Raw genomic sequence first — 25091 nt, 5'->3', positions numbered from 1 at the left:
CCCACTTGTGAGCCGGTGCCCCGCTCCCCGGCGGGGGTCACCGCCTCCCTCGCCGCCGCCTCGCGCCGCCCCAGCGCCGTCCTCGGCCCCGCCCTCCAGCTCCAGGTCCCTCCTTCCTTGACCCTCGTCCCTCCCTTTCTCCCTCCTCCCGACACCTCCTCCTCGAGACTCGCTCCCGGCGCCGCTAAGTTTCTCCGCTCCGCACCGCGCGCGCTGACCCCAGGCCCGAGGACGGGCCCGGCCCCGGCCCCGGCCCCCCGACCATGCTGTGCGGTAGCTGGAGGAACCGCCGGCGGCAGCCCGAGGAGCCCCTGGTCCCGGCCCAGGTCGCAACGCCCGTAGGGCTCCTGTCCCCGCCCGCATCCCAGGAAGGCAACATCAAGAGGCCCGGGCTCCGGGCGCTGAAGAAGATGGGTCAGTGAGCGGCCGGGGTGGCTGCGGGTGGGCGCGGATGCGCCCCGGGGGTGCATCTTGGGAAGATCGGGGTGTTACGGCAAGCCCTTCTTGGGTTTCCCAGTAGGGATGTGGGGAGTTTAGCGAGGGATGGAAGGCCAGCGCCGTTCCAGAGTGGGGCGGGGTGGAGTGTCACACCTGGGGTCACCCGAGGTCCCGAGTCTGAGCGAGGCTTCCAGGACAACTTCTGGGAGTATAGAGTGGGAGTTTGGACGAGGGCTGCGGACTGGAGTCCGAGAAGTTTGGAAGAGTAGAAAGGGAGAGACAGGCTTAGGATGCCCGTCACCCCCTCCCGGAAACCCTGTGCCTTCTAGGGTCTTCGAGCATCCTGGATTCTTGGGCCTCTTAGGGCATGAGAGTTGTGGAAGAGGCTGGCATCTCATGCCGACCTTGCAACCCTACAGTCCCCACTGGGATTAGAGCAGCCGCACAGCCCTGGAAGGACTGGTCTAACTGGTGAGAACACTGACCTTTGGGTCAGAAAGCCCAAGATGCCTTCTTAGATTTGAGGAAGTCATGGGGGAACGGAATGCATTTGTGGTTTATCAAGCATCTCCTAGACGCAGGCCAGCACTGAGTGGTTAGGGATGTGGTGCCCATCAATCTTCTTCACCTTCCTGAGAGGTAGGTGGTATAATCCCCATTTCACAGATGAGGAAGAGAAAGTAAGGAATTTGCCCATGACCGTAGAGCTAGTAGAGGGCAAAGGTTGGCGTGTAAGCCCACACTGCCCCTGGCAGCCTCTCAGAATCTGGGCAAAGTGGGACTGAGTGGGGATTGAGGGCTTGAATGAGGGGGCGTGTGTGTGAAAGTAATGTTTTAGTATTTATTTTTTTATCTTATTATTTATTTGGCAACACCAAGCCTTAATTCATGGCACGCAGGCCCTTTAGTTGTGGCACGTGGGATCTAGTTCCCTGACCAGAGATCAAACCCTGGCCCCTGCATTGAGGCCAGAGTCTTACAGAATCTCACCACTGGACCACCACGGACGTCCCTGTGAGAGTATATTATACAACGCAAAGTACTGTAAAACTGAAGTGGTGTAGGAGAACTGTGGTCAGTAGAACAGTTAATGATGGAGAGGCTAGAGGTGGGACTGAGGGAACAGAAGGACAGGATTGCCTGTGTGAATCTTGGGGTAAAATGCAGAGGTCTCTCTTGCCAGTCTTGCCTTCTCTTACAGCCACAGGGCATGTAAGATCTAGTTCCCAGACCGGGGGTTGAACCCACGCCCCCTGCACTGGAAGTGCGGAGTCTTAGCCACTGGACCACCAGGGCAGTCCTTCTGGTCTTACTTTCCTCTGTCCTCCATTGTTTTTGTTCTTATTTCTACCTCCTTTCATTTGACCTGAATTTGTTGAGCTCTGTGTTCTGATCACTGTGACTGGCACTCTCCTTATAAACACAGAAGACATGCTCTCTGCCCTATGCTTCATCAATCACACATCCGTTCAACCAACATTTATTGAGTGCCTATAGTATGCTCTCGTAGAAGGTGATGGCAACCCCACTCCAGTACTCTTGCCTGGAAAATCCCATGGATGGAGGAGCCTGGTGGGCTGCAGTCCATGAGGTTGCGAAGGGTCGGACACGACTGAGCAACTTCACTTTCACTTTTCACTTTCCTGCATTGGAGAAGGAAATGGCAACCCACTCCAGTGTTCTTGCCTGGAGAATCCCAGGGCCGGGGGAGCCTGGTGGGCTGCCGTCTATGGGGTCGCACAGAGTCGGACACGACTGAAGCGACTTAGCAGCAGCAGCAGCAGCATAGTATGCTCTGCCCTAGGGGTTCAGCAAGAAACAAGACAGACATAGCCCTGGCTCTTAGAGAGCTGAAGCGACAGCAAGGGTGTCAGACAATGAAACCAAGAAACAAGGCTCTGAAGGCTAAAGCATGAGGCTGGGGAGCCCTGACTGCACCCCGGAACTGGAGGGAGACTGGAGTGAGGCCAAAGGGGAGATGCAGGGAGAGGCTGGATCCTTGAGGCGCCTGGAGGGGGTCAGGAGCTCAGGAAAGGTCTTAGACAAGAGGAGAGCAGGAACTATGTAGGGTAAGGGTGGGTTGGATGAACACAGGGGTAAAACAGGGAGCCCCACTGAAGGGAGGCTGAGGGGTAGGTTGGGCAGAGTGGTGGAGGGGAGGCTCAGATGTGAGCTGTGGAACCAGAACGGATCCAGGACTACAGGGAGGTGGACTGAGCTGGACTCTGCTGTCAGCGGGATCTGGGAGATGTCTCTCGTGGGTGGCGGTATCATCCTCTGGTTTACAGGACAGTGGTGGAGAGAATGATCCCCATGGGGAACTGCGGTGCTGCGGAGACAACAAAGGGCTGGCGTTAGGCCAGAAAAGCAGCCCCGGGAGTGAGCCGCCCCTGAGGGTTACGTTTGCCATGGGAGGGTCGGGGTGACAATCCTGCCCACCTGCCTGTCTCCTCATTCTGCACACATTTGCCAAGCCCCATGGCTCAGATCATAAGGAGTCTGCTTGCAATGTGGGAGACCCAGGTTCTATCCCTGGGTTGGGAAGATCCCCTGGAGAAGGAAATGGCAACCCACTCCAGTATTCTGACCTGGAAAATCCCATGGATGGAGGAGCCTGGAAGGCTACAGTCCATGAGGTCGCAAAGAGTTGGACACGACTGAGTGACTTCACATCCGGGTACCAGGGTGTTGTGCCAGGGCTGGGGCTTCAGAGATGGAGAATACCTAGCCCTGGGGGAGAGGACAGTCTAGGAAACACTTGTAGACAAGTAATTAGTGCTAAGCCCAAGACTCAGCACCTGTGGCTGAGTAAGGCTGCACGGGAGTCCCGGGCACCCTGTGACGGTGACACTGTTGGGAACTATCTGGGCGTCAGACTGTCACCTGGGCACCCTCCCTCCCCTTGGCTGCTGCACCATCCTGTTGAGCGACTGCCTTCTGAGATAAGAATGTCGACTCCATGGGGAATGCCCCTTCCCCAGGCCTCACTGAGTCCAGGAACAGGGTGGAGGCGAAACCCAGGTGTCCTGGGGCCCAGCTGCTCAGGCCCACAAGGCCAAGGCCTGTGTCTACCACCCACGTAGCTTTCGATGCGAGCCCTGTGGCTGCTGCCTCTCCCAGAATGATCCTCAGGGCCGCGCCTGGTCACTGCCTCTGTCACACCCCTTGGTGCCGGTTGAGTCTCTCAGTTGTGTCCGACTCTTGTGACACCATGGACTGTAGCCCATCAGGAGCCTCTGTCCATGGAATTTCCAAGGGCAGGAATATTGGAGTGGTTTGCCATTTTCTTCTCCAGGGGATCTTCATGACCCAGGGATAAAACCTGGGTCTCGGCGTCGTAGGCGGTCTCTTGACTGCAGTAGATTCTGTATCAACTGACCCACCAGGGAAGCCCCGCCCCTTAGTCCAACAGAACAGATTTTCTTTCAAATCAGGTCAAGAGGCCAGGGCAGGGAGTGGCTCAGAGTCAAAGGCTCAGAGGGGCTCAAGGAAAAGAAAGGGCTGGGAGGGCCATACTGGGGGAAACTAAGATGAAGGGGGAGGGAGGCAGCCCCCATATTGAGTGGGAGTCATTTGTGCAGCACAGGGTCCAGCCTGCTCCAGCCCCCTGCCCCTAGGCTGGGCTGCTGGCCCAACCTGTTCCTAGGAAGCCAGGGAAGAATTGAGCCGAAGAGGAGCCAGAAGCACAGCGCAGTGCTGAGCACACAGCAGCCCCAATCCTGTTTAATCCTCTCCATCCGCAGGGAAGGTGCTGAGCTGTCCCCATGTGACAGATGAGAGGCTCGAGGTGGAGGGGGAGAAGTCACCCACCCAAGGCCATACGGCTAAGCGGCAGCAGTGCCTGTCTGCTGCCAAAGCCGTCATTGAATGATGGCTCTTTATTGCCTGGGTTCCTCTGGTCGCTCAGATGATAAAGAATCTACTTGTAATACAGGAGACCCAGGTTTGATCCCTGGGTTGGGAAGATCCCCTGGGGAAAGAATTCAGGGAATTCTTGCCTGGAGAATTCCATGGACAGAGGAGCCTGGTGGGCTACAGTCCATGGGGTCACAGAGTGAGACACAACTGAGCGGCTGACACGTACATATACATACAGCTAACACCTTTGTAACACTGTGCTAGTGCATTTCACATCTAATGTCACAGCCTATGAAGTAGGTGGAACCAGTAGCTTCATCTTATTTTAAAATGTTCATTTATCCGCACCAGGTCTCGGCTGTGGATGCAGGATCTTTAGTTGTGCCGTGAGATCTCTTAGTGGTACCATGTGGGGTCTAGTTCCCTGGCCAGGGATCGAACCTGCACTCCCTGCACTGGAAGCAGAGTCTTAGCCGCTGGACCACTGGGGAAATCCCTAACCTCATTTTTCAAGTGAGGAATCTGAGATTTAGAGAGGTTCAGTAACTTAGCCCAGGATTCAAATCTCAGAAGCATCTATAGCTAAGAGAGGATTTGAGGATTTGAACCCAGGAAGTCAGCCCAGAGTCCACGCTCTTAACACAATGAATGGATGAGTGATTTAAGCCTGGTGGGAAGGGACCTGCTACACCCCTCCCCCATATTGGCTCTGCCAACCTCCAGGGAGTGTCCTCATAGGGCTGCCCCCCAAAATACAGGATGCCCAGTTAAATGCACTTTTCAGATAAACCACACATAATTTGGGACATACTGATACCAAATTATTATTTGTTGTTATCTGAAACCCCCATTTAACTGGGCATACCGAGTTTTACCTGGCAGTCCTGCCACCCCAGAGCCCCACCCCCACGCCTAATCCCCCGGAGCAGAGCACTGAGTGGGCAGAAGCTGCTCGCTTCCCTCTCCAGTCTGTACACACCACCAAATGCCACAGGGCAAGCGTGCTCTCCCCCCGGTCTGCCCAGAACAGGTCCTGCAGGGTGAGTGGGGCTCCCGGGGGGAGGTTGGCAGCTGCTGGGGGGGGTCTTCCGAGAAGCCCCTGGTCCAGGCAGATGCCTGGCCTGGGTGGTGGGGAGGGCTGGGCTGTGCCAGGCAGGGCCTCGGGGCTGGCTCTCTCCTGCATTGTGGCCCCCTCACCTCTTCTTGTTCAGCTCTGGGGAGCCCCATCTCAGCCCCCAGACAGCCTTCACCCCTGGTCTGGCCCCTCCGAGAAAGGTGATGCCACCTTCATGGCCTTGTGTCCGCCTGGAGCAGGGGAGCGCCGCCACCCTTCCCTGACTTTGTTGATGTTTCGGGGAACATTATGGATTCTGGCGCTGAGCTCCACTGAGTTCTAGCCTTGGGTGTGGCAGCCAGCCTGGGTGAGGGGGACTCGCTTGGTACCCAAGGTGTGGGGCTGCCTGTTGGCTCGGGGATTTGGGTGGGAACCCCTCACCGTTGCCTGTCCCCTCCCAGAGCCTCATGGCCTCAGTCACCAGGAAAAGCTGCTCTCCTCCCTGCCCCTGTTGGCATGAAGCTGGCGGCTGTCTGTCGCTCTTGCCTGCATGTCTCACATTCCTGCTAGAGTCCTGGGTGCCCTTTCTGAGTGTGTACTGGCACACACACACACACACACACACACACACACACACACACACACACACACAGCCTAGTTTCCATACCAAGCGTATCACCTTCCTCCTACCCACCGACCGCCTCCCACAGACACACAGGTACACACACCATATATGCATACACCACCCTACACACACCTTCAGTCCTTACACACCCTGGCCTCTGCATATACACCCCGTGACCAGACAGCACCTCCCACCCCTGCCCCCTCCACAGTCCTTACATCCGCCCCTGCCTTGGGCCACCCACACTCTTCAGCAGACATGTTTCGTCCTCTCTGACCATCAGTGGCCCATCTATGAGAAGGGTGGGATTTTTTTTTAACATTAAACAAAATGTATATATCTATTTAATGTATTTGTTTTTGGCTGCGCTGGGTCTTCGTTGCTGTGCGAGGGCTTTTTCTAGGTGCGACAAGAAAGGGCTACTCTCTAGTTGCCGTGCGCAGGCTTCTCATTGCGGTGCCGTCTCTTGTTTCGGAGCGCAGGCTCTAGGGCCTGTGGGCTCACTAGTTGCAGCTCGCGGGCTCGAGAGCACAGGCTCAGTAGTTCTGTGGCACCGGGGCTTAGTTGCTCCGCTGCGTGTGGGATCTTCCCAGATCAGGGATTGAACCTGTGTCTCCTGCATTGGCAGGTGGATTCTTTTCCACTGAGCCACCAGGGTAGTCCAGAACAGTGGGATTTAAGGGCCAGAGATGAACTTGGCCTCCCACAGCCTCTTCCAACTCTGTCGCTGAGGCAGATTCCTGCACCACTCCTAGCCTTGGCCACAGAACCCCTCTGGCCCCCCGACCGTACACAGCCTGAATTGCCCAGGGCGAAGGTGGTCACTGGGAAACTGTGGGGCTGCCCGTTTCCCACCACCTTCTGGTCCCTCTCGGGGCAGAGGTGAACGTTCAGCTCAGGGAGGGTGTCTGGGCCCGAGCCGATGACAGTGGGCTGAGCGGGGGACAGAACCAGCTGGAGGCCGTGAGACTCAGGAGCAGGGATGGAGCAAACTACCCATCTTCCTTCCCAGGCGCTGTCTCAGTTTCCTTCTTTATCATTTATTTCAAGCTCCCTGTGGACAGGCCCCAGGTGGATTAGGGTTCAGCCCCATAGAGCCCTTTGGGTGAGCTCCCTCCCCAGTTCTCAACACACTCCAGCTCTACCACTTATCGACCCTGCAACCCTGAACAAATTCGTTAGCTGCCTCTTTAACAGCTTTATTGAGAATTAATTCAGCCATTTAAAGTGGTTTCTGGCACGCATGCTCAGTCGCTTCAGTCGTGTCTGACTCTGCGATCCCATGGACTATAGCCCGCCAGGCTCCTCTGTCCATGGGGTTCTCCAGACGAGAAAATTTGAGTGGGTTTCCATGCCCTCCTCCCGGGGATCTTCTCTACCCAGGGACTGAACCTGCATCTCCTGCATTGCAAGTGGGTTCTTTACACACTGAGCCACCTGGGAAGCCCCTCCTGGCATATTACATCATTATTATCATTATTTTTGACTGTGCCATGTGGCATGTGAGATCTTAGTTTCCCCACTAGGTATCGAACTCGTGCCCCCTGCATTGGGAACACGGAATTCTAACCACTGGACCACCAGGGAAGTCCCTTTATTTCTAAAAATCCTTCTAAAATATACATAACATAAAATTGGCCATGTAAACCGTTTTGAAGCGGATAATTGAGTGGCATTAATTACATCGGCAATGTTGTGCTATTTCCGAAACTTTCCCATCACCCTAAATAGAAGCTCTGTGACCATTGGGCCATAATTCCCTGTTTGTCCCTTTCCAAAATCCCTGGTGACCTCTAATTTACTTTCTGTCTCTGGATTTTTTTAACTGAGGTATAATGATATAAAATGCTTCTATGGATTTGACTGTTCTAGGCACCTCATTTAAATGGAATCGGATGTTTGTCCTTCTGGGTCTGGCTTATTTCACTTAGCATAATGTTGTCAAAGTTCATCCATGTCGTACTTTGCAGAGATCAGACATCACTCTTTATACGGCTGAATAATATCCCACCGAACAGATAGATCGCATTTCACTTATCCGTTTATCTGCTGATAGACGCTTGGGTTGTTTCCACCTTTTGGCTACTGATTGTCCTCATTTTTACTACTGTTATTTCATGATTGTTCCCCAGCCTGCCCAGTCGAGGTGACCAGGGTGCTGGCCCAGCCCCCTCCAGAAATGGATAGATAGGCAGAAATGGATAAATAACCCACGGAAACTGCAGGAGGTAGGCTCCTAGTGAACCTGCTCGTCCAGGAAACATCTGTGGGTTTGGGTCTGGCAGGACTGAGAAGATGTTTGCTGGGCAGCTAGGCAGAGGGCCAGGCCGCTCCCAGGATCACTGCCCAGAGCTTGGACCCTCCTCCTGACCTCACCCCCTTCCCTCTGCCCCTCTTGTCTGACACCCCATACCTCTCACTATCCCAGGGTTCAGAAGCTCAAGCAGTGGAGAAATAGAGATAGCCATCCAGGTGCTCAGTATCCGGCCCAGCCTGGCACTTCACCCTCATTCTGTGAAGCCTTTCCACTGGCAGTGTGGGCGGAGGACAGCGTGGTCCAAGGCGCAGTGTGATCTGGGGGCCCTTGCTGGTAGGGCGGGCAGAATGGAATGTCACCCCTTCCCAACACAGGCCCTTGGGGAGCTGGGGTGAGAGCCAGGAGCAGGGCCCCCGTCAACATGGGAATCTGTCCCCCTGGGGGGCCAGTCAGGAGCTCAGGCTGCCTTTCTCCATGTCCTGTTTGCAGAAAACTCTGGACAAAACAGGCCCTCGGTGATGGTGACTCACCTCCATTTCCGGCCTTAGTCATTCACCCGCTCCCCTCCTCCCCACCCCCCAGCTCTGGGCTTGGCATCACAGGCCTGGCCGGGTCAGGGGAGGCGGCTCCAGCTACAGAGTTTAGTTGTCATGGAAATGAGAAGTCCCCTTTCCCACAGCTGAGAAGGCTGAGAAGGGGTGGGCTCAGCCCGGTGGCACTACAGGGCCCCCTGACTTCCCTGCCCCCCACCCTCAGGAAGAGAGGATGGGGTTGCCCAGATATGAGGATAGGGGGCTGAGGGTCTGGTGAGTCTCTTGGCCTGGCACACGCCATGTTCTAGCTCTTTGTGTGGAAGCAGGAGGGTTCCACCTCCCCTTCCTGGCTAGGTGGCATGGAGTGGGCATTGACCCTTCCAGAAGGCCACAGTTCCAAGGACAATGGGCCTCTCTTCCGTCCTTTATTTTAAAGAGAGACCCCTTGGAGCCATTAGGGTCACAGACTGGCCCCAAGGGGGACCATAGCCCATTTTATTTATTTATTTTTTATATATTTATTCAGCTGCATCAGGTCTTAGCAATGGCATGGGGGAATATTGTTGCCTCATCCTGCTCTCTCCTGGCCACACACAGACTCTCTGGTTGCAGCACAAGGGCTTCGAGGTTGCACTTAGCTGCTCCAGAGTGCACAGGCTCCACAGCATGTGGGATCTTAGTTCCCCAAACAGGGATCGAACCTGAGCCCCCTGCATTGCAAGGCGGATTCATAGCCACTGGACCACCAGGGAAGTCCCCATAACCTCTCAAGGATGGCAGGTTTCTCCTCCTGCCTCTGAGTCCGTGATTCTCGATCACAGTCTCTCTCAAAGTCACAAAGTAGACTCTTTTTTAACCCCGGCTGCCCTGGGTCTTTGTTGCTGCGACTGTCTCTAGTTGCTGCAAGTAAGGGCTACTCTTCATTGCGGTTAGTGGGCTTCACGTTGCGGTGGCTCCTCTTGTTGTAGAGCAGGGGCTTCAGTGGTTGCAGCACATGGGCTCAGTAGTTGAGCGTGCGGACTTAGTTGCCCCGCAGCATGTGGAATCTTCTCAGACCAGGGCTCGAACTTGTGTCGCCTGCATTGGCAATGGATTCTTAACCACTGGACCATGAGGAAAGTCCCACAAGGTAGGACAGATACCCAATATACCGATATCCAATCCCCAACCTGCACCTGTTGAACGAGAATCTCTGGATCATGGGTTTCGCAACCTCTCCAGGTGATTCTGACGCACAGCCAGGGTTGAGAAACCCTGACCCACAAGGCTGCTGCTCAGAAGTCAGGACAGATGGCTCAAGGCTGGGACTAGAATGCACTTAGTCCCCCAGCTGTCTCTCCATCTGCCTCACCTTTCAGAGAACACTGACTGCAAGCCTGGGTCTGGGACAAGCCCTGGGGTGAGGACATCCCAGTGCTTCAGTTTATTAAAAATCCCCTGAAATTACAATTTAGGTGGGATGATTTAATTAAAGTAAAAAGTGTCGTTGGTGGTCAGTGCTTCAGTTTAGAAGGGGATCTGAGGATAGATCAGAGAAAGCTTCCTAGAGGAGTGGTATCTGAGCTGGTCCTTGAAGGACTCTGATATGAAGAAGAGATGGAGAAGGATCCTACAAAGGCTCCCAGAGTCAGGGAGAGGCAGTCGCAGGGATTTAGACTTGATTCCTCAGGTCAGAGTTTGCAATCAGGCAAGCAGGGTCCTTGAGGGATGGGGCACAAAGCCTAAAGCCAAGCCCAGTGCTGGGAGCCTGTTGAAATAAAAGGAGGAAGAGAGGCCCACTGTCCTGTTTCCTTTGGCACGCACAGTGGTGTTTGGGGATTTTTATTTCAATTTGATTTAATTGCCAACACTGAAAAATTTGGAGGCATCACATACAAATTCAGATTCCAGTTCTCTGGAATCTCTGGGCCCACATCCACCGCTGGCCGGCCCTGTCCTTTCCAAAGGGCGTGGACCCTACAGTTTGACTGGTTCCCACCCATTCTATTGTCCCCTGGCTCACAAACTTTTATTTTTGACCCCTGCTGAGACACATCCTAGCAAAGGGTGTGGCCCCACAGAGCAGTCAGCAGCTTGACTGAATTTTGGATTTTGCAGCAGCTACTATTGTGGTCGCCACTTTATCATGGAGACCTGGAAGCTTAGAGCAGTCACAGGGTAGTGCCACCATGGCTGTGTAAGTGACGGAAATGACAGAGCTGGGATTTGACTCCCTGAATCCCACTCTGTCCTAGGTCCCCAGGCCCAGGGTGGTTGCAGGGAGGGGTAAAGAGGATAGAAGAAGGAGCAGAGGGGTCAGTGTGCTGGCCAAGGACGAAGATGCTGGAGCCTGACCTCCAGGGTTTAAAGCCTGTTTCCACCACTCCCCAGCCATGGAATTCTGGCAAGTTCCCAAAGCATCTCTGTACTTGTTTTCCTGTGTGTTAATACATGAGTGGGGTCTGGCATGTAGTAGGTGCCTTATAAGCATTTTGTCGTATTAAGGAAGAGGGACGCTGTGACCGGAGAGCACATGGGGTTATAACAGTGTCTGGACAAGGGGGACACCAGTGTCACAGGAGATCATGCTTTCTGCTGGGCCTCACCAGGGCATCTGGAGGTCAGCCCCTGGCTGGCCAAAGCAGGGCTGGGCCTGGCCTGCTTGGTCTCAGACCCTGGAGCCAGAGTGACCTCCTTGTCCTTGAGAAAGCAGAGGTGAGGAGCTTGGGTTGCAATAAGAAAGACTTAGGTTGGATAGTGAGACTACCCTCTTGATGATCGTTGGATGGAATGAGTGTGAGCAAATTCCAGGAGATGGTGAAGGACGGGGTCTCAGAGAGTTGGACACGATTGAGCAACCGAACAAAAACAACCCTATTGATGGTCAGAGTTTTGTCTCACGGGAAAAGGCTCTTGATAGCAGATTCTAGGCTTGAAGCCTGGAGGGCAGTGGCAGAAAAGGTGACCTTTAACAGGCTGGAGGCCCAGGCAGTGTCTAGAGCAATAGCTCTGTTCTGAGGCCTCCAGGGGAGGCTTGGGAGGAGGGCCAGCCTGTTACTGGCACCCCTTCCAGGGGGCCCTGGGTTGGACACAGCGAGCACAGGCCTTGGGGCCAAAAAGCCTAGAGCCAAAGCGGGTTCTATGACCTGTTACCTGGAGAGGAACAGCTGCCTGTGGAAGTCCGCCCAGACTTGGGGCCTGCTTCTCCCTGCTGCGGAGCGGGTTAGAACTCCAGGGTGCCCCTGGCCTCCCGTCCCCGTCCCCGCAGGCCTGTCGGAGGATGAGGACGTGCGGGCCATGCTGCGGGGCTCCCGCTTCTGCAAGATCCGCTCGCCGACGTGGCAGAAGGAGCGGCTGTACCGGCTGCAGGAGGATGGCCTGAGCGTGTGGTTCCAGCGGCGCATCCCGCGTGCGCCTTCGCAGCACATCTGTGAGCGGGACCAGGGAGGGCATGGACGGGCTGGGGACAGCGGCGGCCTGGCCTCATTGCGCTGACCCGGCCGCGCGCGGCCCGTTCCTCTCCACAGTCTTCGTCCAGCATATCGAGGCCATCCGCGAGGGCCACCAGTCCGAGGGCCTGCGGCATTTCGGGGGCGCCTTCGAGCCGGCGCGCTGCCTCACCATCGCCTTTAAGGGGCGCCGCAAGAACTTGGACCTGGTGGCGCCCACGGCCGAGGAGGCGCAGCGCTGGGTGCGTGGTCTGGCCAAGCTGCGCGCGCGCCTCGATGCCATGAGCCAACGCGAGCGCCTTGACCAATATCCTCCCGGGGAGTGTGGCAGGCGGGCATGGAGGGGCCAGCCCCATGCCGGGAGGACTCCCAGCCCCAGGAGAGGCGTGGCTCCACTCTTAGGGGCCCTGAGATTTGGTCTTCAGAACTGAGGGTGGCGGCCAGGCATCCCCTGGGGAGCCCGGGTCCCACAAAGGATGCGCTCCTACGGAGCTCAGGCAGTTCACAGGCTGAGAGGAACGCACAGTTCCCAAACTGGGAGCCCCCAGGCGGGAGGGGATGAGTGTGTGTGTAGTCGGGGGAGATTGCCTGTCTGTCAATTACCTGTCAGCTGGGGCGGGGCCCAGCCTCTTGCCGGTATTTCCTGAGCACCCACACCTGGATCCACTCCTATCTGCACCGGGCAGACTCCAACCAGGACAGTAAGATGAGCTTCAAGGAAATCAAGAACCTGCTCCGCATGGTCAACGTGGACATGAACGATATGTACGCCTACCGCCTCTTCAAGGTGGGCACCTGCCGCCACTCTGACCTCTGCTCCCCCAGCCATGGGAGTCCTCAGTTCCCTTCCCCCGCCCCACCCACACCCCAGGCTTTTGTGGAGAGTGGCCTCTTTCTGCAGAAAGGCTGCATGTGGGCCTTAGTCCACCCTTTCACCCAGGGAAGCCACTGAGCCAGGTTGGGAGCCTGGGCCCAGAGCTCCTTCCTCACCCTCAGGCAGAGCCCAGGTAGTGAGGACCTCGGGCTCATGGGCACATGCGTGAGCACACCCCCTCCATTGTGGCATGTGTGGCACCTCCACACGTGACTGTGTACACCCTATGTGTGGGAGGGGCCCACGGGGGTGGGCTCTCCATCCGTGGCCCAGTTGGAGCATGTGGACTGTGTGACCCTGAGGGACAGCAGGGCCACGGCACCTGTACTCCTGGACGGACGTGCCACGTGGACTGGACCATGTGCATTCTCAGTTGCGTGTTGCTCATTGACCTTGGTGTGAACATGTGAGAACAGTACGGCATACGCACAAGAGCGGGGGTGCCGGCACAGAGGCTCAACCCTGCCTGAAGCTCACAGTTTTTCCTCCCCCATCTTGATTCTTGGGGTAGGCAGAGGGATAAGCCCTGAACCCAAGAGACCGTCTTTAGAACCCCAGCCCTACGATCTAACAGCTGCGTGAGTCTGAGTGAGACCTGCGGCCTTGCCAGCTCTCAGTTTTTCCACCTGTGAAATGGGAGACATCACCTCCTGTCCCAGCTGTGGTGGATGACGGGGTTGTGTACAGAGCATGGGTGTGAGAGCACCCGGCTCGTCCAGGGTGTTGTCTTCTTCTGAGCCTCTCCCTCCTGCCCTCTAGGAGTGTGACCACTCCAAAAATGAGCGGCTGGAGGGGCCTGAGATTGAGGAATTTCTGCGGCGGCTGCTGAAACGCCCTGAGTTAGAGGAGATCTTCCATCGGTACTCGGGAGAGGACCGCGTGCTGAGCGCCCCTGAGCTGCTGGAGTTTCTGGAGGACCAGGGAGAGCCCAAGGCCACGCTGGCCCACGCCCAGCAGCTCATCCACACCTATGAGCTCAACGAGACAGGTAAAGAAGGGTCTGCCAGATGGGGTTGGGGCCAACGCAGCCCGGGGCTTGGCGTCTGACAGGTCTGGGTCCCCAGCTAAGTGGGCTCTGCTGTTCTTGACTGTGGGCGCCATCTTGGGCAGCTCACCTCACCTCTTTGAGACTCAGCTGCCGTCTCTGTAAATTGGCATAGTAATGTATCTTCCTCACAGGGTTGAGTTGAAATTAAATGGCATAACTCGGGAGTCCCCTGGTGGTCTAGTGGTTAAGATTCTGGGGTTTCACTGCGGTGGGACCGGGGTTCAGTCCCTGGTCAGGAAACTGAGATCCCAGAAGCAGTGTGGCATGGCGCAAAAAAAAAAAAACCACCGGCATAACTTATGTAGAGTCCAGTCAGTAGACAAGTGCTCATGATTACTAAGCTGAGTGAGCTTTGAGATTTTGGGGGCCAGACACAGGGGTCCCTGCATAGCCTGATGCTCTCTTCTGCCCATTTTCTGCAGCCAAGCAGCATGAGCTGATGACACTGGATGGCTTCATGATGTACCTGTTGTCCCCTGAGGGGGCTGCCCTGGACTCGGCCCACACACGCGTGTTCCAGGACATGGACCAGCCCCTCGCCCACTACTTCATCTCCTCCTCGCACAACACCTACCTGACCGATTCTCAGATCGGGGGACCCAGCAGCACTGAGGCCTACGTCAGGTACCACAGTGCAAGGGTGGTGGGGTTGAACAGGTCTGGGAGCCGGTTTGGGGGCGATAAGGGGCTCAACTCCCACTGTGGGCTTCCTGGGGCCGAGGAGGCCTGCCCGTTGCCCTGCTCTGCGCCACCCACAAGATACTTTGTCCATCTGTCTGTCCGCAGGGCCTTTGCCCAGGGATGCCGCTGTGTGGAGCTGGACTGCTGGGAGGGGCCAGGAGGTGAGCCGGTCATCTATCACGGCCACACCTTCACCTCCAAGATCCTCTTCCGAGACGTGATCCAGGCAGTGCGAGAGCACGCCTTCACGGTGAGCCCCGGGACCCCCACACTCAGCCCCAGAGCCTTGCCGGCAACCCCAGCTGATCTTGGTCCCTCCAAAAGAACCGCCTGGGACTTCCCTGGCGGTCCAGTGGTTAGGACTCCACGCTTCCACTTCAGGGGGCATGAGTTCAATTCCTGGCCGGGGAACTAAGATCCTGCATGCTGTGCAGTGTGGCCAAGACAAAAACCAAAAGAAACCCCTGCCCAGAGACTCACTTTCACCAAGTGCTGCTGGGACAGCTGGCCAGTGGGGTGGAATAACGCTGGACGAGAGGCTCCCTTCTCCTACCCTTATGTTTAGTAATTGTATGAAAATCATAAAATTTCCAGAAGAAAACCATGTGGGTAGGGAAGGACATTTTAATCATGACTCACAAAGAGGAAATCATAAAAGAGAAGCTCAACGTTGCACCTGCATAAAATTGCCACATGTGTCAAGCTATAGGAATTTTTCCATCAACAAATAATGGGCTGGGATGAAAAATGTGCAACCTAAATGGCATGGTCAGTGTCATTAACATATAAAGAGCATTTATTAAAAGAAACATTCCTGCACCCGCTCTCAGCTCCCCAGACAGTCCACCCCCTTCCCCGGGGCCCCAGATCTGACCTCTGCCCCAACATGGACACACTGACCCCGATGTGTCCCACACCCACCCTCTCAGCCTCCCCCAGAGTGGGTCCTCCAGACTTCTGCCTGCCTGTCCTGAAGGGGGTGGGGGGCTGGGTGTAGCAGGGGTCCTGGTGGGGGAGGGGCGAGTGTCTCTGAGCTGCTGCCCCTCCCCCTCACAGGTGTCCCCGTACCCCGTCATCCTATCCCTTGAGAACCACTGCGGGCTGGAGCAGCAGGCTGCCATGGCCCGCCACCTGCACACCATCCTGGGGGACATGCTGGTGACACAGACACTGGACCCCCAGAATCCTGAGGAGCTGCCATCCCCAGAGGTAAGGCTCTCAGATCCCCAGCCTGGGCGGGGGGAGGGTCTGGCTCCAAGGTCGACCATCCACCTTTATTCAGGACCCCTCTCCTCTGTCTTAACCTTCTGGGTTTTTTTTGGCCGCCTTTTGCGGCATATGTGTTCTTAGTTCCCAGGGATTGAACCCACACCCCCTGCAGTGGAAGTGCGGAGTCTTAACCACTGGACCGCCAGGAGAGTCCTTTCTGCCTTAACCTTCTCCTGTGTCGCCGTTCATCTGACATCCGCCACCCGGTGGTCTTGTCACCTGTCTACCTTCCATTTTGACTAGACGCCTCCCACCCTTGCCCCTGGCATGCAAGGCCCTCCATGACCTGGCCTGACCTCCCCACCCAGCCTCCTGCCCACAGAGCCCCTGCGGGCTTGGCCGTTGCCTTGTTTGACACTGTCTCCTCCACCTGGAGCCCCCGTCCCAGCTGCCTGTGCTCGCCAGGCGCCACCTGCTTGGAGTCTAGCTCAGTAAAGGGCCTCTTCCTGTGGCCTTAGCAACTTCCTCAGCGCTCTGGCCAGAAGTGGTCCATCTTCCTCTCCCAAACCCCAGAGCATTTTATCTGCCTCTTTAGGACATTTATCCTTTTGGGGTTCTTGGAGAAAACTCTCCTCCTACTCCCAATCCCAAATTACACAGGGAATCTGGGTTCACCTTTGTGTGTGATTTGGCTTCTTTTATTAGTATGAAGAAAACATACATGGTAAAAGAAAAAATAGAGCATACACAATGAAAAATGGATTTTCCTCCGCAGTTGCTCCCCTTGTCCTATTTCTGAAGAAGTGGTTACCTTCAATGGTGTCTTGTATATTCTTCCAGAATTTTCCATGTGTCTATATACCTATATACCTGTGGACAGTGATCTTCTCTTTCAAGTGGCAGACAAAGAGGATCCTGTGAACACATGTTCTACCTGCATTTCTTTCATGCGAGATCTTTTCTGAAGACAGCGCCTTCTCTTTCATCCCTGAGCTGCCTTATTCATTGTATTGGCTGCCTTGCAGTGTTCTGAGGCTTGGAGGCACCTCATTAGCCAGGTCCCCGGATAGTCCCGTAGGCGCCCTCCTAGGTTTTTTCCTGTTAGAAGCATCACTCATATGTGTCTCTTTCCCTGCTCACCACCCCAAGCCAGCCCCTCACACGGTAGTGTCTGAATGATAGACTGACACACAGAATGATACAGGGGCAGGAGAGCTTCATTCTTTCTTGCTGCATCTACAGAGGCTGAAAGGCCGGGTCTTGGTGAAGGGGAAGAAGCTGCCAGCCACCCGGAGTGAGAACGGTCGCATCCTATCAGAGCGGGAGGAGGAGGATGAAGAGGAGGAGGAAGAGGGGGATGTGGGGGCCGTAGAGCAGAGGCGGCGGGTGAGTGGGCCAGCCCGGGCTGGGCAGGCACTGTGGAGCGTGGGCACAGGTGGCCGAGAGAAGGGAGGCGGGAGGACCAGGGGGCTGGAGCCGGTGGGTGGGGGGCAGACCCCCGCTGAGGCTTGCCTCCCAGGCCAAGCAAATCTCCCCGGAGCTGTCGGCCCTGGCCGTGTACTGCTGCGCCGCCCGCCTGCAGACGCTGCGCCCCCCGCCGGTCCCGCCCCAGCCCTGCCAGGTCAGCTCCCTCAGCGAGCGCAAGGCCAAGAAGCTCATCCGAGAGGCAGGTGGGAGCCAGGATGTGGGGCATCTGAGGCAGGAGGGAGGTGGGGACCAGCGGACTCCGGGTGGGTGGGAGATGCTGACGTTGATCTGGAAAGGAGAGTGAAAGGGCTTTGGGGGCAGTGAAGAGAGGGGCTTAGGGAATGAGTGCCCAGCACCAGGCCAGGTATACATGCGAGAAGAGGGCACTGGGGCAAGGGGGACTGCTGTCTGCCTTCACGGGCTCACAGCCTAGTCCGGGGCCAGACACAGACGGATAACTGCGGTGCGGGGGGGATCCACTGGGTCTGACAGAGGCTGGGGGAGTCCTGCAGCGGCGGGGGGGAGGAAGCAGCCAGATGAAGAGGGGGAGGGGACTTCCAGACTGGAGAAGCAGGTTGTCCCAAGGCCTGGAGGTGTGACATACACGGAAGGGTTCCTGGAACCCGAGGCGGGGCTGGAGGAGTGTTTGTGGGTTGAGCAATAAAAGATTGCAGCCTGGGGCCGGGGGCTCCACCCACGGAGTCAGGAATGTGGGGACTCCGGGAGGGATGCAGTGCCAGGCTGCAGGAGGGGGTCCCTGTGCCTCTCTGGACTTCAGGAGCCTCCTCATGAGGACCCCCTGCCCCCTCATCAGAGAATGAGGAAAGGGGGAAGCAGGAGCTGGCGATGGGAGTTCTGCCTGTTCCCAGCTGGTCTCTTGAGGTAGCGGGGGTCGGGGAAGGTGGCTGACAGACTCTGGCAGCCAGTGAGCGAGTGATACCCCAGCAGCCACCACAGTCCCACCCCACCTCTCCCCCAGGGAACAGCTTCGTCAGGCACAATGCCCGCCACCTGACCCGTGTCTACCCGCTGGGGCTGCGGATGAACTCGGCCAACTACAGCCCCCAGGACATGTGGAACTCGGGCTGTCAGCTGGGTGAGTGGGGGCAGCAGAAGAGGGGGTGGGCAGGGGCCACTTTGTGGGGGTGCGCCTCTGGGAGCCGTGGAGGCCCCAGCAGTGCTGGGGCAACACAGCTTTCCATAAGTCAGAAACATGAGTCTCAGTCATAACAATTATTAAAAGACTTGTCAACAGGGTCGGTGGGGAAACACAAATCAGGGTTGTTGGTTCTTGCCAGTGTAAAATCTCAATTTTTTTATGAAGGTAGAAATTAAAAGGGCTTCCCAGGCGGCGTAGTGGTAACGGAGCCGCCTGCCAATGGAGAGACACAAGAGACGCAGTTTCCATCCCTGGGCTGGGAAGATCCCCCCGGAAAAGGAAATGGCAACCCATTCCAGTCTTCTTGCCTGGAGAATCCCATGGACAGAGGAACCTGGAAGGCTGCCATCCGTAGGGTCGCGAAGAGTTGGACGCTTCCTTGTGCCCCGAACATAAACACACACACATACACACACAGAGGCAGTCCCCACTAAGTCCACACTGACAAGAAGGGGCTCTGGAGGACACTGAGCATCTCCAAAGGAGAGGGGTGTGCGCCTTGCGGAAGCTAGGGAAGCCTCTCTCTGGCCTTGAGGGATTCCAGCCATGAAGTACAGGTGATAGTGGGGCTGGGTCCCTGACTGCCATGATGCCCCCAAGCCATGGTGGGGGTGGGATGGTACGCCCACCCAGGCAGGGGGACCCTCTCTGGAGAGAACCAAGTCCTCTCCATACAAAGTCTGTCTGCGGGGAGGGCAGTGAGCCCCTGAGACTGGGCAGTGAGGAGAGGGCCACTAAGAGGCCCTGCCTTGCCCCTGCTGTGTCCACAGTGGCCCTGAACTTCCAGACACCGGGTTACGAGATGGACCTCAATGCCGGGCGCTTCCTCGTCAACGGGCAGTGCGGCTACATCCTGAAACCCGTCTGTCTGCGGTCGCCCAACACAACCTTTGACCCTGAGTGTCCTGGGCCCCCCAGAACGACTCTCACCATCCAGGTCAGAGGCCTGGGCCCTGCCCTGCCCGGGGTCCCCTCTGTGGGGGTGGCACCAGCCCGAGGACAACGGAGGCCTGGGGAGGACCCGGGAGGGTGGTGTGAGCACCTCGGGCCGGGCTGCAGCCCCTCCTTCTCCCCGCACAGGTGCTGACGGCGCAGCAGCTGCCCAAGCTGAACGCCGAGAAGCCCAATTCCATTGTGGACCCGCTGGTGCGCATCGAGATCCACGGGGTGCCCGTGGACTGTGCTCGCAAGGAGACCAACTATGTGCTCAATAACGGTGCGTGAGGGCCCTGCTGTCGGGGGGAGTAGGAGGCGGGCCACAGAGAGCGGAGGGAGGTGCTGGTTGGGGCTGGCCCTGCGGGCTCTTGACTGCCAGGCCTGTTCCCTAGGCTTCAACCCCCGCTGGGGGCAGACCCTGCAGTTCCAGTTGCGGGTTCCGGAGCTGGCGTTGGTCCGGTTCGTGGTAGAGGATTATGACGCCACCTCCCCCAATGACTTCGTGGGCCAGTTCACGCTGCCTCTCAGCAGTCTGAAGCAAGGTTGGTGGCGGTTGGTGGGGGTGGAAAGGGATGGGGGTTCTGGGCCTCCAAGACCCTGTTCACTGGGGCTGCCCATTTCCTCCAAGAGCCTACCCTGAGCCAGGCCACCCCGGGGGTGGGATGTGGTCTGCACCCTACACGCCTGGCCATGCGGGCCGTTGGACAGAGAAGCTGATGCAGGGCTACCTACCCTCCCCGCAGGGTACCGCCACATCCACCTGCTTTCCAAGGACGGGGCCTCACTGTCACCGGCCACTCTCTTTGTCCACATCTGCATCCGGGGCTGAGCCACCTTGGGTTCTGCAGGTGCCAGTCTGCGTCCCACGCCCTCCAGAGTGGAAGGGGTGATGGAGGACCAGCCCCTCCAGCCTCCTGCTGAGCCTGCCAGGCTCTGTCTCAACTGGGTGCTGGGGGCTGCCTGCACCCCTCCTGAAGAACAGGCTCCTTGCTCCGGGCTGTGAGATGGCCTCAGCCCACCTGGTTGTCGTGGCTTATGAAGAGCCAGGCCTGGTGCTGCCAGGAGACTTAGGGAGCGGGACTCGTGAGCCCTCGACCACTCTCTGCTCCCCATCAGGGCCATCCCAGCCTCCTTCCCACAAGGAGTCCAGCCACCCCCCACACCGCCCCCTCCCCCGGCACTAGCCACCCGCTAAGGGCCCTCCTTCCCTCTCCAGCTCTTGAACCTGAGCTCCCTTTCCCTGTTAAAGCAAGGAGGGAGAGGGAGGCTCAGCTCTGGGGAGACCTAGGAGTTGGTTTCTAACTTGTGTCTTAGAAGAGCCCTGGAGAGGTCAGTAGAACAAAATAAAGCAGCAAGTTTATTTTACCACTGCTACCCGCTGAGTGCCGCTGAGGCCACATCCACAGGCCTCGGGGAGGGCCGGGGCAGAAGGAGTGTCCCTTGGGCCTCTTCCCACATCTGGGCCATTTGTCTAAGATGGACAGGGCGCTGGAGGGGCTGCCACAGCTCAAAATAGCCCTGACCTCTCTTGGCTCAGAGCTGCTGCCAGCATCACAAGACTGTGAGGACAGCGGTTCATAAGGCCACCCCCTGAGAAATACACCGGAGATCTGGAATGGCAAGGGGGGCTTCTGCCAGGGTGCAAGTGTAGCTTTAAAGGGGGTGGGGACAGGACTCTGAAGGACTTCAGACAGAGTCCCCCCTTTCCAGGCTCAGCTGGGTTCTGGGCCCCTGTCTCTTCAGTAGACGAATCCCAGAGACCTGGGACTCTCCTTCCACCAGCCAAGCAGCCTTTTTTGGACAAAGGCCTGGGAAGCAGGGGGCTGCTCAGGTGCCTCTAGAGATGCTGGGAGAGCGTGCCCAGACTGCAGATGACAGAATCTGGAGGAAATCCATCAGAGAGTGACTTTCTGGGATTAAGCGTGGAGCCCTGGCATCTGGGGTTCCTTGAAGCAGCAGGACCAACAACACTGAACAAGCACAGAGCTTGGTGCCCGTTCCCCGGAGGGTGGCCTGGGGCTGGGCTGCCGCTGGAAGCTGCCCCATAGAACCCAGGGCTGGGCTGTCTCCACCTTCCTGCCATCCCGGGACCTGATGCAGAAAGTGATGGCCTCACCCTGCTCTGTTTACACTGAGCAGGGCATTTGGTTCTGATGAATCTATGCATCTGGAAGAAGACAACTAGACTCTGAAGGGGCCCAGATGCCCACCCCCCACCCAGGAACCATGAAGGGATGGGCCAGGTAGTCTGGACGCACAGTCTCAGGGCTGTCAGAAGAGCTAGGCGGCCACTCTGCAGCCCCAGGGAGCGGGCAGGGTGAGGCCCCAGGGCCCGTGTGAGGGTATGGAGAGCAACTAAGCGTTGTCCTGCCCCCACAGGGCCAGGTCTGGTCGGGGTCTGGGCCAGGGGTCCTGTGTCAGGTGAACCCTGGCCACCAGACTGAGTCCCCCATCCTGCCTCTCATCTCTGGTTTGATGCAGCAAGAGGAAGGGTTTCTGGCTAGAAGAGCCCCAAAGCTGGGAAGAGTCTTTAAGGCAACAAAGATGACAGGAACTGATTATGGGAGGTGAAGGCAAAGAAGAAACACAGCTGGTAATTCTGAAGACCTCTGGGCGGAGACCACCGGCAAGGCTATGTTTTTTTTTCCCTCCCAGCCCTGAAAGCCTGGAGTGAGCTGGTCCCGGGTGGGGAGAGACCTAAACTGTAGGTCTGGGAGGGTCAGGGAAAGGCTTCAGGGATGATCCCAGGGGCAGGACCTCTCAGGCTGCTGCTCAGGGCCCAGGTTCCCTGGAAAGGGGCTTGGAGGCACCAGCCGTGGTGGGGGGATATGGATGAAAAGGTCCACAGGAAGAGAACAGGGGTCGGGGTGGGGAGGAGTTCAGACATGGTTCCGCAGACCCTTCCTGGGAAATTTTCTGGGTTCAGTGGGACCTGATGGCTTGCAGTGTTAAGTACCCCCGGAGGGGACTTCCTTGGCGGTACAGTGGTTAGGACTCTGCGTTTCCAATGCAGGGGTTCGGGTTCGATCCCTAGTCTGGAAACTAAGATCCCACATGTTGTGTGTCAAGAAAATAATAATTAAAACACTCCAGGTGGTTCAAAAGGACCACCTGGCTCCTGCCCCACAAAGAGCAGGGTGACATCCGGACAGTGGGAGGGGTGGTGCCCGTGCCCTCTGTCAGAGGAGCCACACTGACCTGGACGGAGGGGGCGGCTCTACCAAAGTCCCGGGTGCTGGCCTAGAGCCTGGCTGCTCCTCTTACACAAAACAAACCCGAGTCAGTACTGGCTCCTCGCTGGCGGGTGGGAGAGGTTAGGGGACGAAGAGCCAAGCTGGCCCTCAAAGGGTAGTCTTGCCCAAGGAAAGTATTCAGAAGCGTCTCTGGTCATGAGGGCCCTCCTTGCAGGGCAAGAGGGCTCTGTCCAGACTGGGGACTCAGCTTCCACTGCCACCTGCTGTCCAGAGGAATACCAAGAGGGCAGAAGGGTGTGTTCAGCTGCTTCCTTTATTAGAAACAAGTGAGATGGACCAAGCAGAACAACAATGCATTTGGTATTTCTGCCCCACCCCGGAAATGGATGCCCCTCCCACAGCCCGGAGCAAAGCCAAGACACAAAGGTGAAGCCTTCCCTTTCCCTCCCTGGATGCGGGCGCCCGGTTGGAAGTCAATCGGTATCTTTGAGCTGAACTGATCTGAATGAAATCTTCCCGCACAGCCTCCCTAGGGACAGTCTGTTTGCAGGCCTGCCTTCCCCTGACAGTAATAACCCGAAGCCCTGGGCCTCCTCTGGTTCCAGGGCATGCGGCCAGGCCTGAAGGCAGCCCAGGGTGGAAAGGCCCTGGCCAGAGATACGCCCCGCCCCATCCCCTGGCCCAGCAGCCACCCTCTCCCAGGCTGCAGCTGTGAAGCTACCCAGGCCTTTGGGCCATCCCTTCAGTTGGCTAAATGCTGGTCATCTTTGGGCAAAGAATTCAAGAGCACTGGGACACCCACCCTGGGCTTCAAGTGAGCCAGCAAGTGGGTGACGGCAGTTAGAATGGAATTGCAGGCAAGGCCTGAAATTTTCCATAAACCTAGGTGTTGCAGTGGCTTGACGTAGGCCGGCCTTCAAACAAGACAGCAGCATCTTCGGAAGTAGGCGTGCGTGGGGGACACGAGCCCTGTGCAGACCTCAGTCCAGAGCCGAGACCTCCTTTCTCCCCAGCTCTCTCCATACAGAGACAGGAGGCCGTGGGAGCGTGCTGAGGGGTCATCCCAAAGACTGGAGGTAAACATCAGGAACATGGAGTCTGAAAGCCCAGCACTGGAGGCAGAGGGCGAGGCCACACTGGGAGGCCCACTGTGAGCGGCGGCCTGATGCAAGTCCCAGCTGATGAGCTTGGAGGCCCTGGGGTCTTCCCTTTGTTTGGTTTAATCCACCATCCTGCAAGGCCCCAAACACCAAGCAATGGTTCTCTCTGACCAGAAGTCCTGGAACGGGTCGAGTGAAGAACCCAGGGAGTGCTTGGGAAAAAAGAAGACTAAGAGCAGCCACCGAGCCCACTCCTGCAGACCTGTGGGTGGCGCTGAAGGTGGGCAGGGTCCCTACAGAGGGCAACAGCAGAGTCCAAGGAGCGACTGCATGGAGACACTGGGACCTCCCCAGGCGACTGGTTTCTTCCAGAGCGGGCACGGGCCTCACAGTTTCCATCCCATGACTTCAGTCACCAAGGCAAAGCTCACTCCTGGGGCCGTCAGCACCCCAAAGTTCAGAGGCAGCTCAGGCTGGGACCTGGCCCAGAGCTGAGCAAGCCTGTGACGGGGAGCCTGTCCAAGTTCCAGTCCTGCCTGAGGTGGGAGAGTCGGGAACTTTGTTCTCTGACATCTTTAGAAGCACGCACAGGGTGGGCTGCTCTGGGCCGTGGGATGCCATGTGTCTGATGTCTATGAGGCTGTGTGGGCAAGCCCCTGCCTCTCCGACTCCCGCCGTCTGTGGAATGCAGTGCACATCTTGCCGAGAACAGCAGCTTCTTTGGTCTGGGTATCTTGGAGTCAAGGAGTCAAAGGTCAGCCACAATGGGGACCTACAGTTTGCAGCACAGGGACGACGGGGAGAAAGGAGGCCCCCTAGAGGCCTCTGATGAAAGTGTGATCAGTGGAGTTGGGGGCTCCACCTGCAAAAAGCCTGGCCAGCAGCCCTGCTTGGGCAGGGGCAGCACGGCCCTATCCCAACTAAGCACGCGATCCCCTCCAGCTCTGCGGACTCTGCAGAGTCTCTCTCAAACCTCACCAGAGTCCACAGCCTGCAACACAGCCCTCCTGGCCCGTGGAACAGGGCTTCAGTTCCCACAGCTGGGCTGAGCTTGGCCTGCCGGCTAAGACTTCCTTCCCTCTACAGGTAGAGGTAAAAGCAGCCAGGAAACCCCCCACCCCACACGTCACACCATCCACCCACTGACTTCCTCCTAGAGCAAAAGTTACATACAAGTCTGGATATGAGTTGCTGCCGCTGACAATTCATGGCCCAACCCTCCCCAAACCA

General features: G+C 57.2%; 2 protein-coding genes across 3 annotated transcripts in view; one reads left to right on the top strand and one right to left on the bottom strand.

The window, feature by feature from the left end:
* Positions 1-158: 158 nt before the first annotated feature.
* PLCD3 (phospholipase C delta 3) lies at positions 159-20915 on the top strand. 2 transcript variants are annotated; one of them, XM_052657737.1, is made up of 15 exons: positions 159-414; positions 12013-12174; positions 12272-12500; positions 12851-12980; positions 13827-14055; positions 14538-14739; positions 14902-15046; positions 15853-16005; positions 17248-17391; positions 17525-17675; positions 18452-18568; positions 19402-19568; positions 19712-19847; positions 19960-20109; positions 20311-20915. In XM_052657737.1, exons 1-15 carry the CDS (start codon positions 264-266, stop codon positions 20394-20396), a joined length of 2352 nt encoding a protein of 783 aa, XP_052513697.1. In that variant the 5' UTR covers positions 159-263; the 3' UTR covers positions 20397-20915. The 2 variants fall into 2 exon arrangements, with proteins under 2 accessions (XP_052513697.1, XP_052513696.1); XM_052657736.1 differs by having other exon boundaries at positions 19691-19847.
* Positions 20916-23101: 2186 nt separating this feature from the next.
* NMT1 (N-myristoyltransferase 1) overlaps positions 23102-25091 on the bottom strand; it is a 34227-nt gene continuing 32237 nt past the window's right edge. The window contains exon 13 of the mRNA XM_052658921.1: positions 23102-24594. The gene's annotated coding sequence lies outside the window, so the exon portion shown is untranslated. The remainder of the gene's footprint in view (positions 24595-25091) is intronic.

This window comes from Budorcas taxicolor, chromosome 19, assembly GCF_023091745.1.
Source record: "Budorcas taxicolor isolate Tak-1 chromosome 19, Takin1.1, whole genome shotgun sequence".
NCBI lineage: Eukaryota > Metazoa > Chordata > Mammalia > Artiodactyla > Bovidae > Budorcas > Budorcas taxicolor.
Note: the sequence above shows the minus strand (reverse complement) of the source record. Positions and strands in the feature narration are given on the sequence as shown.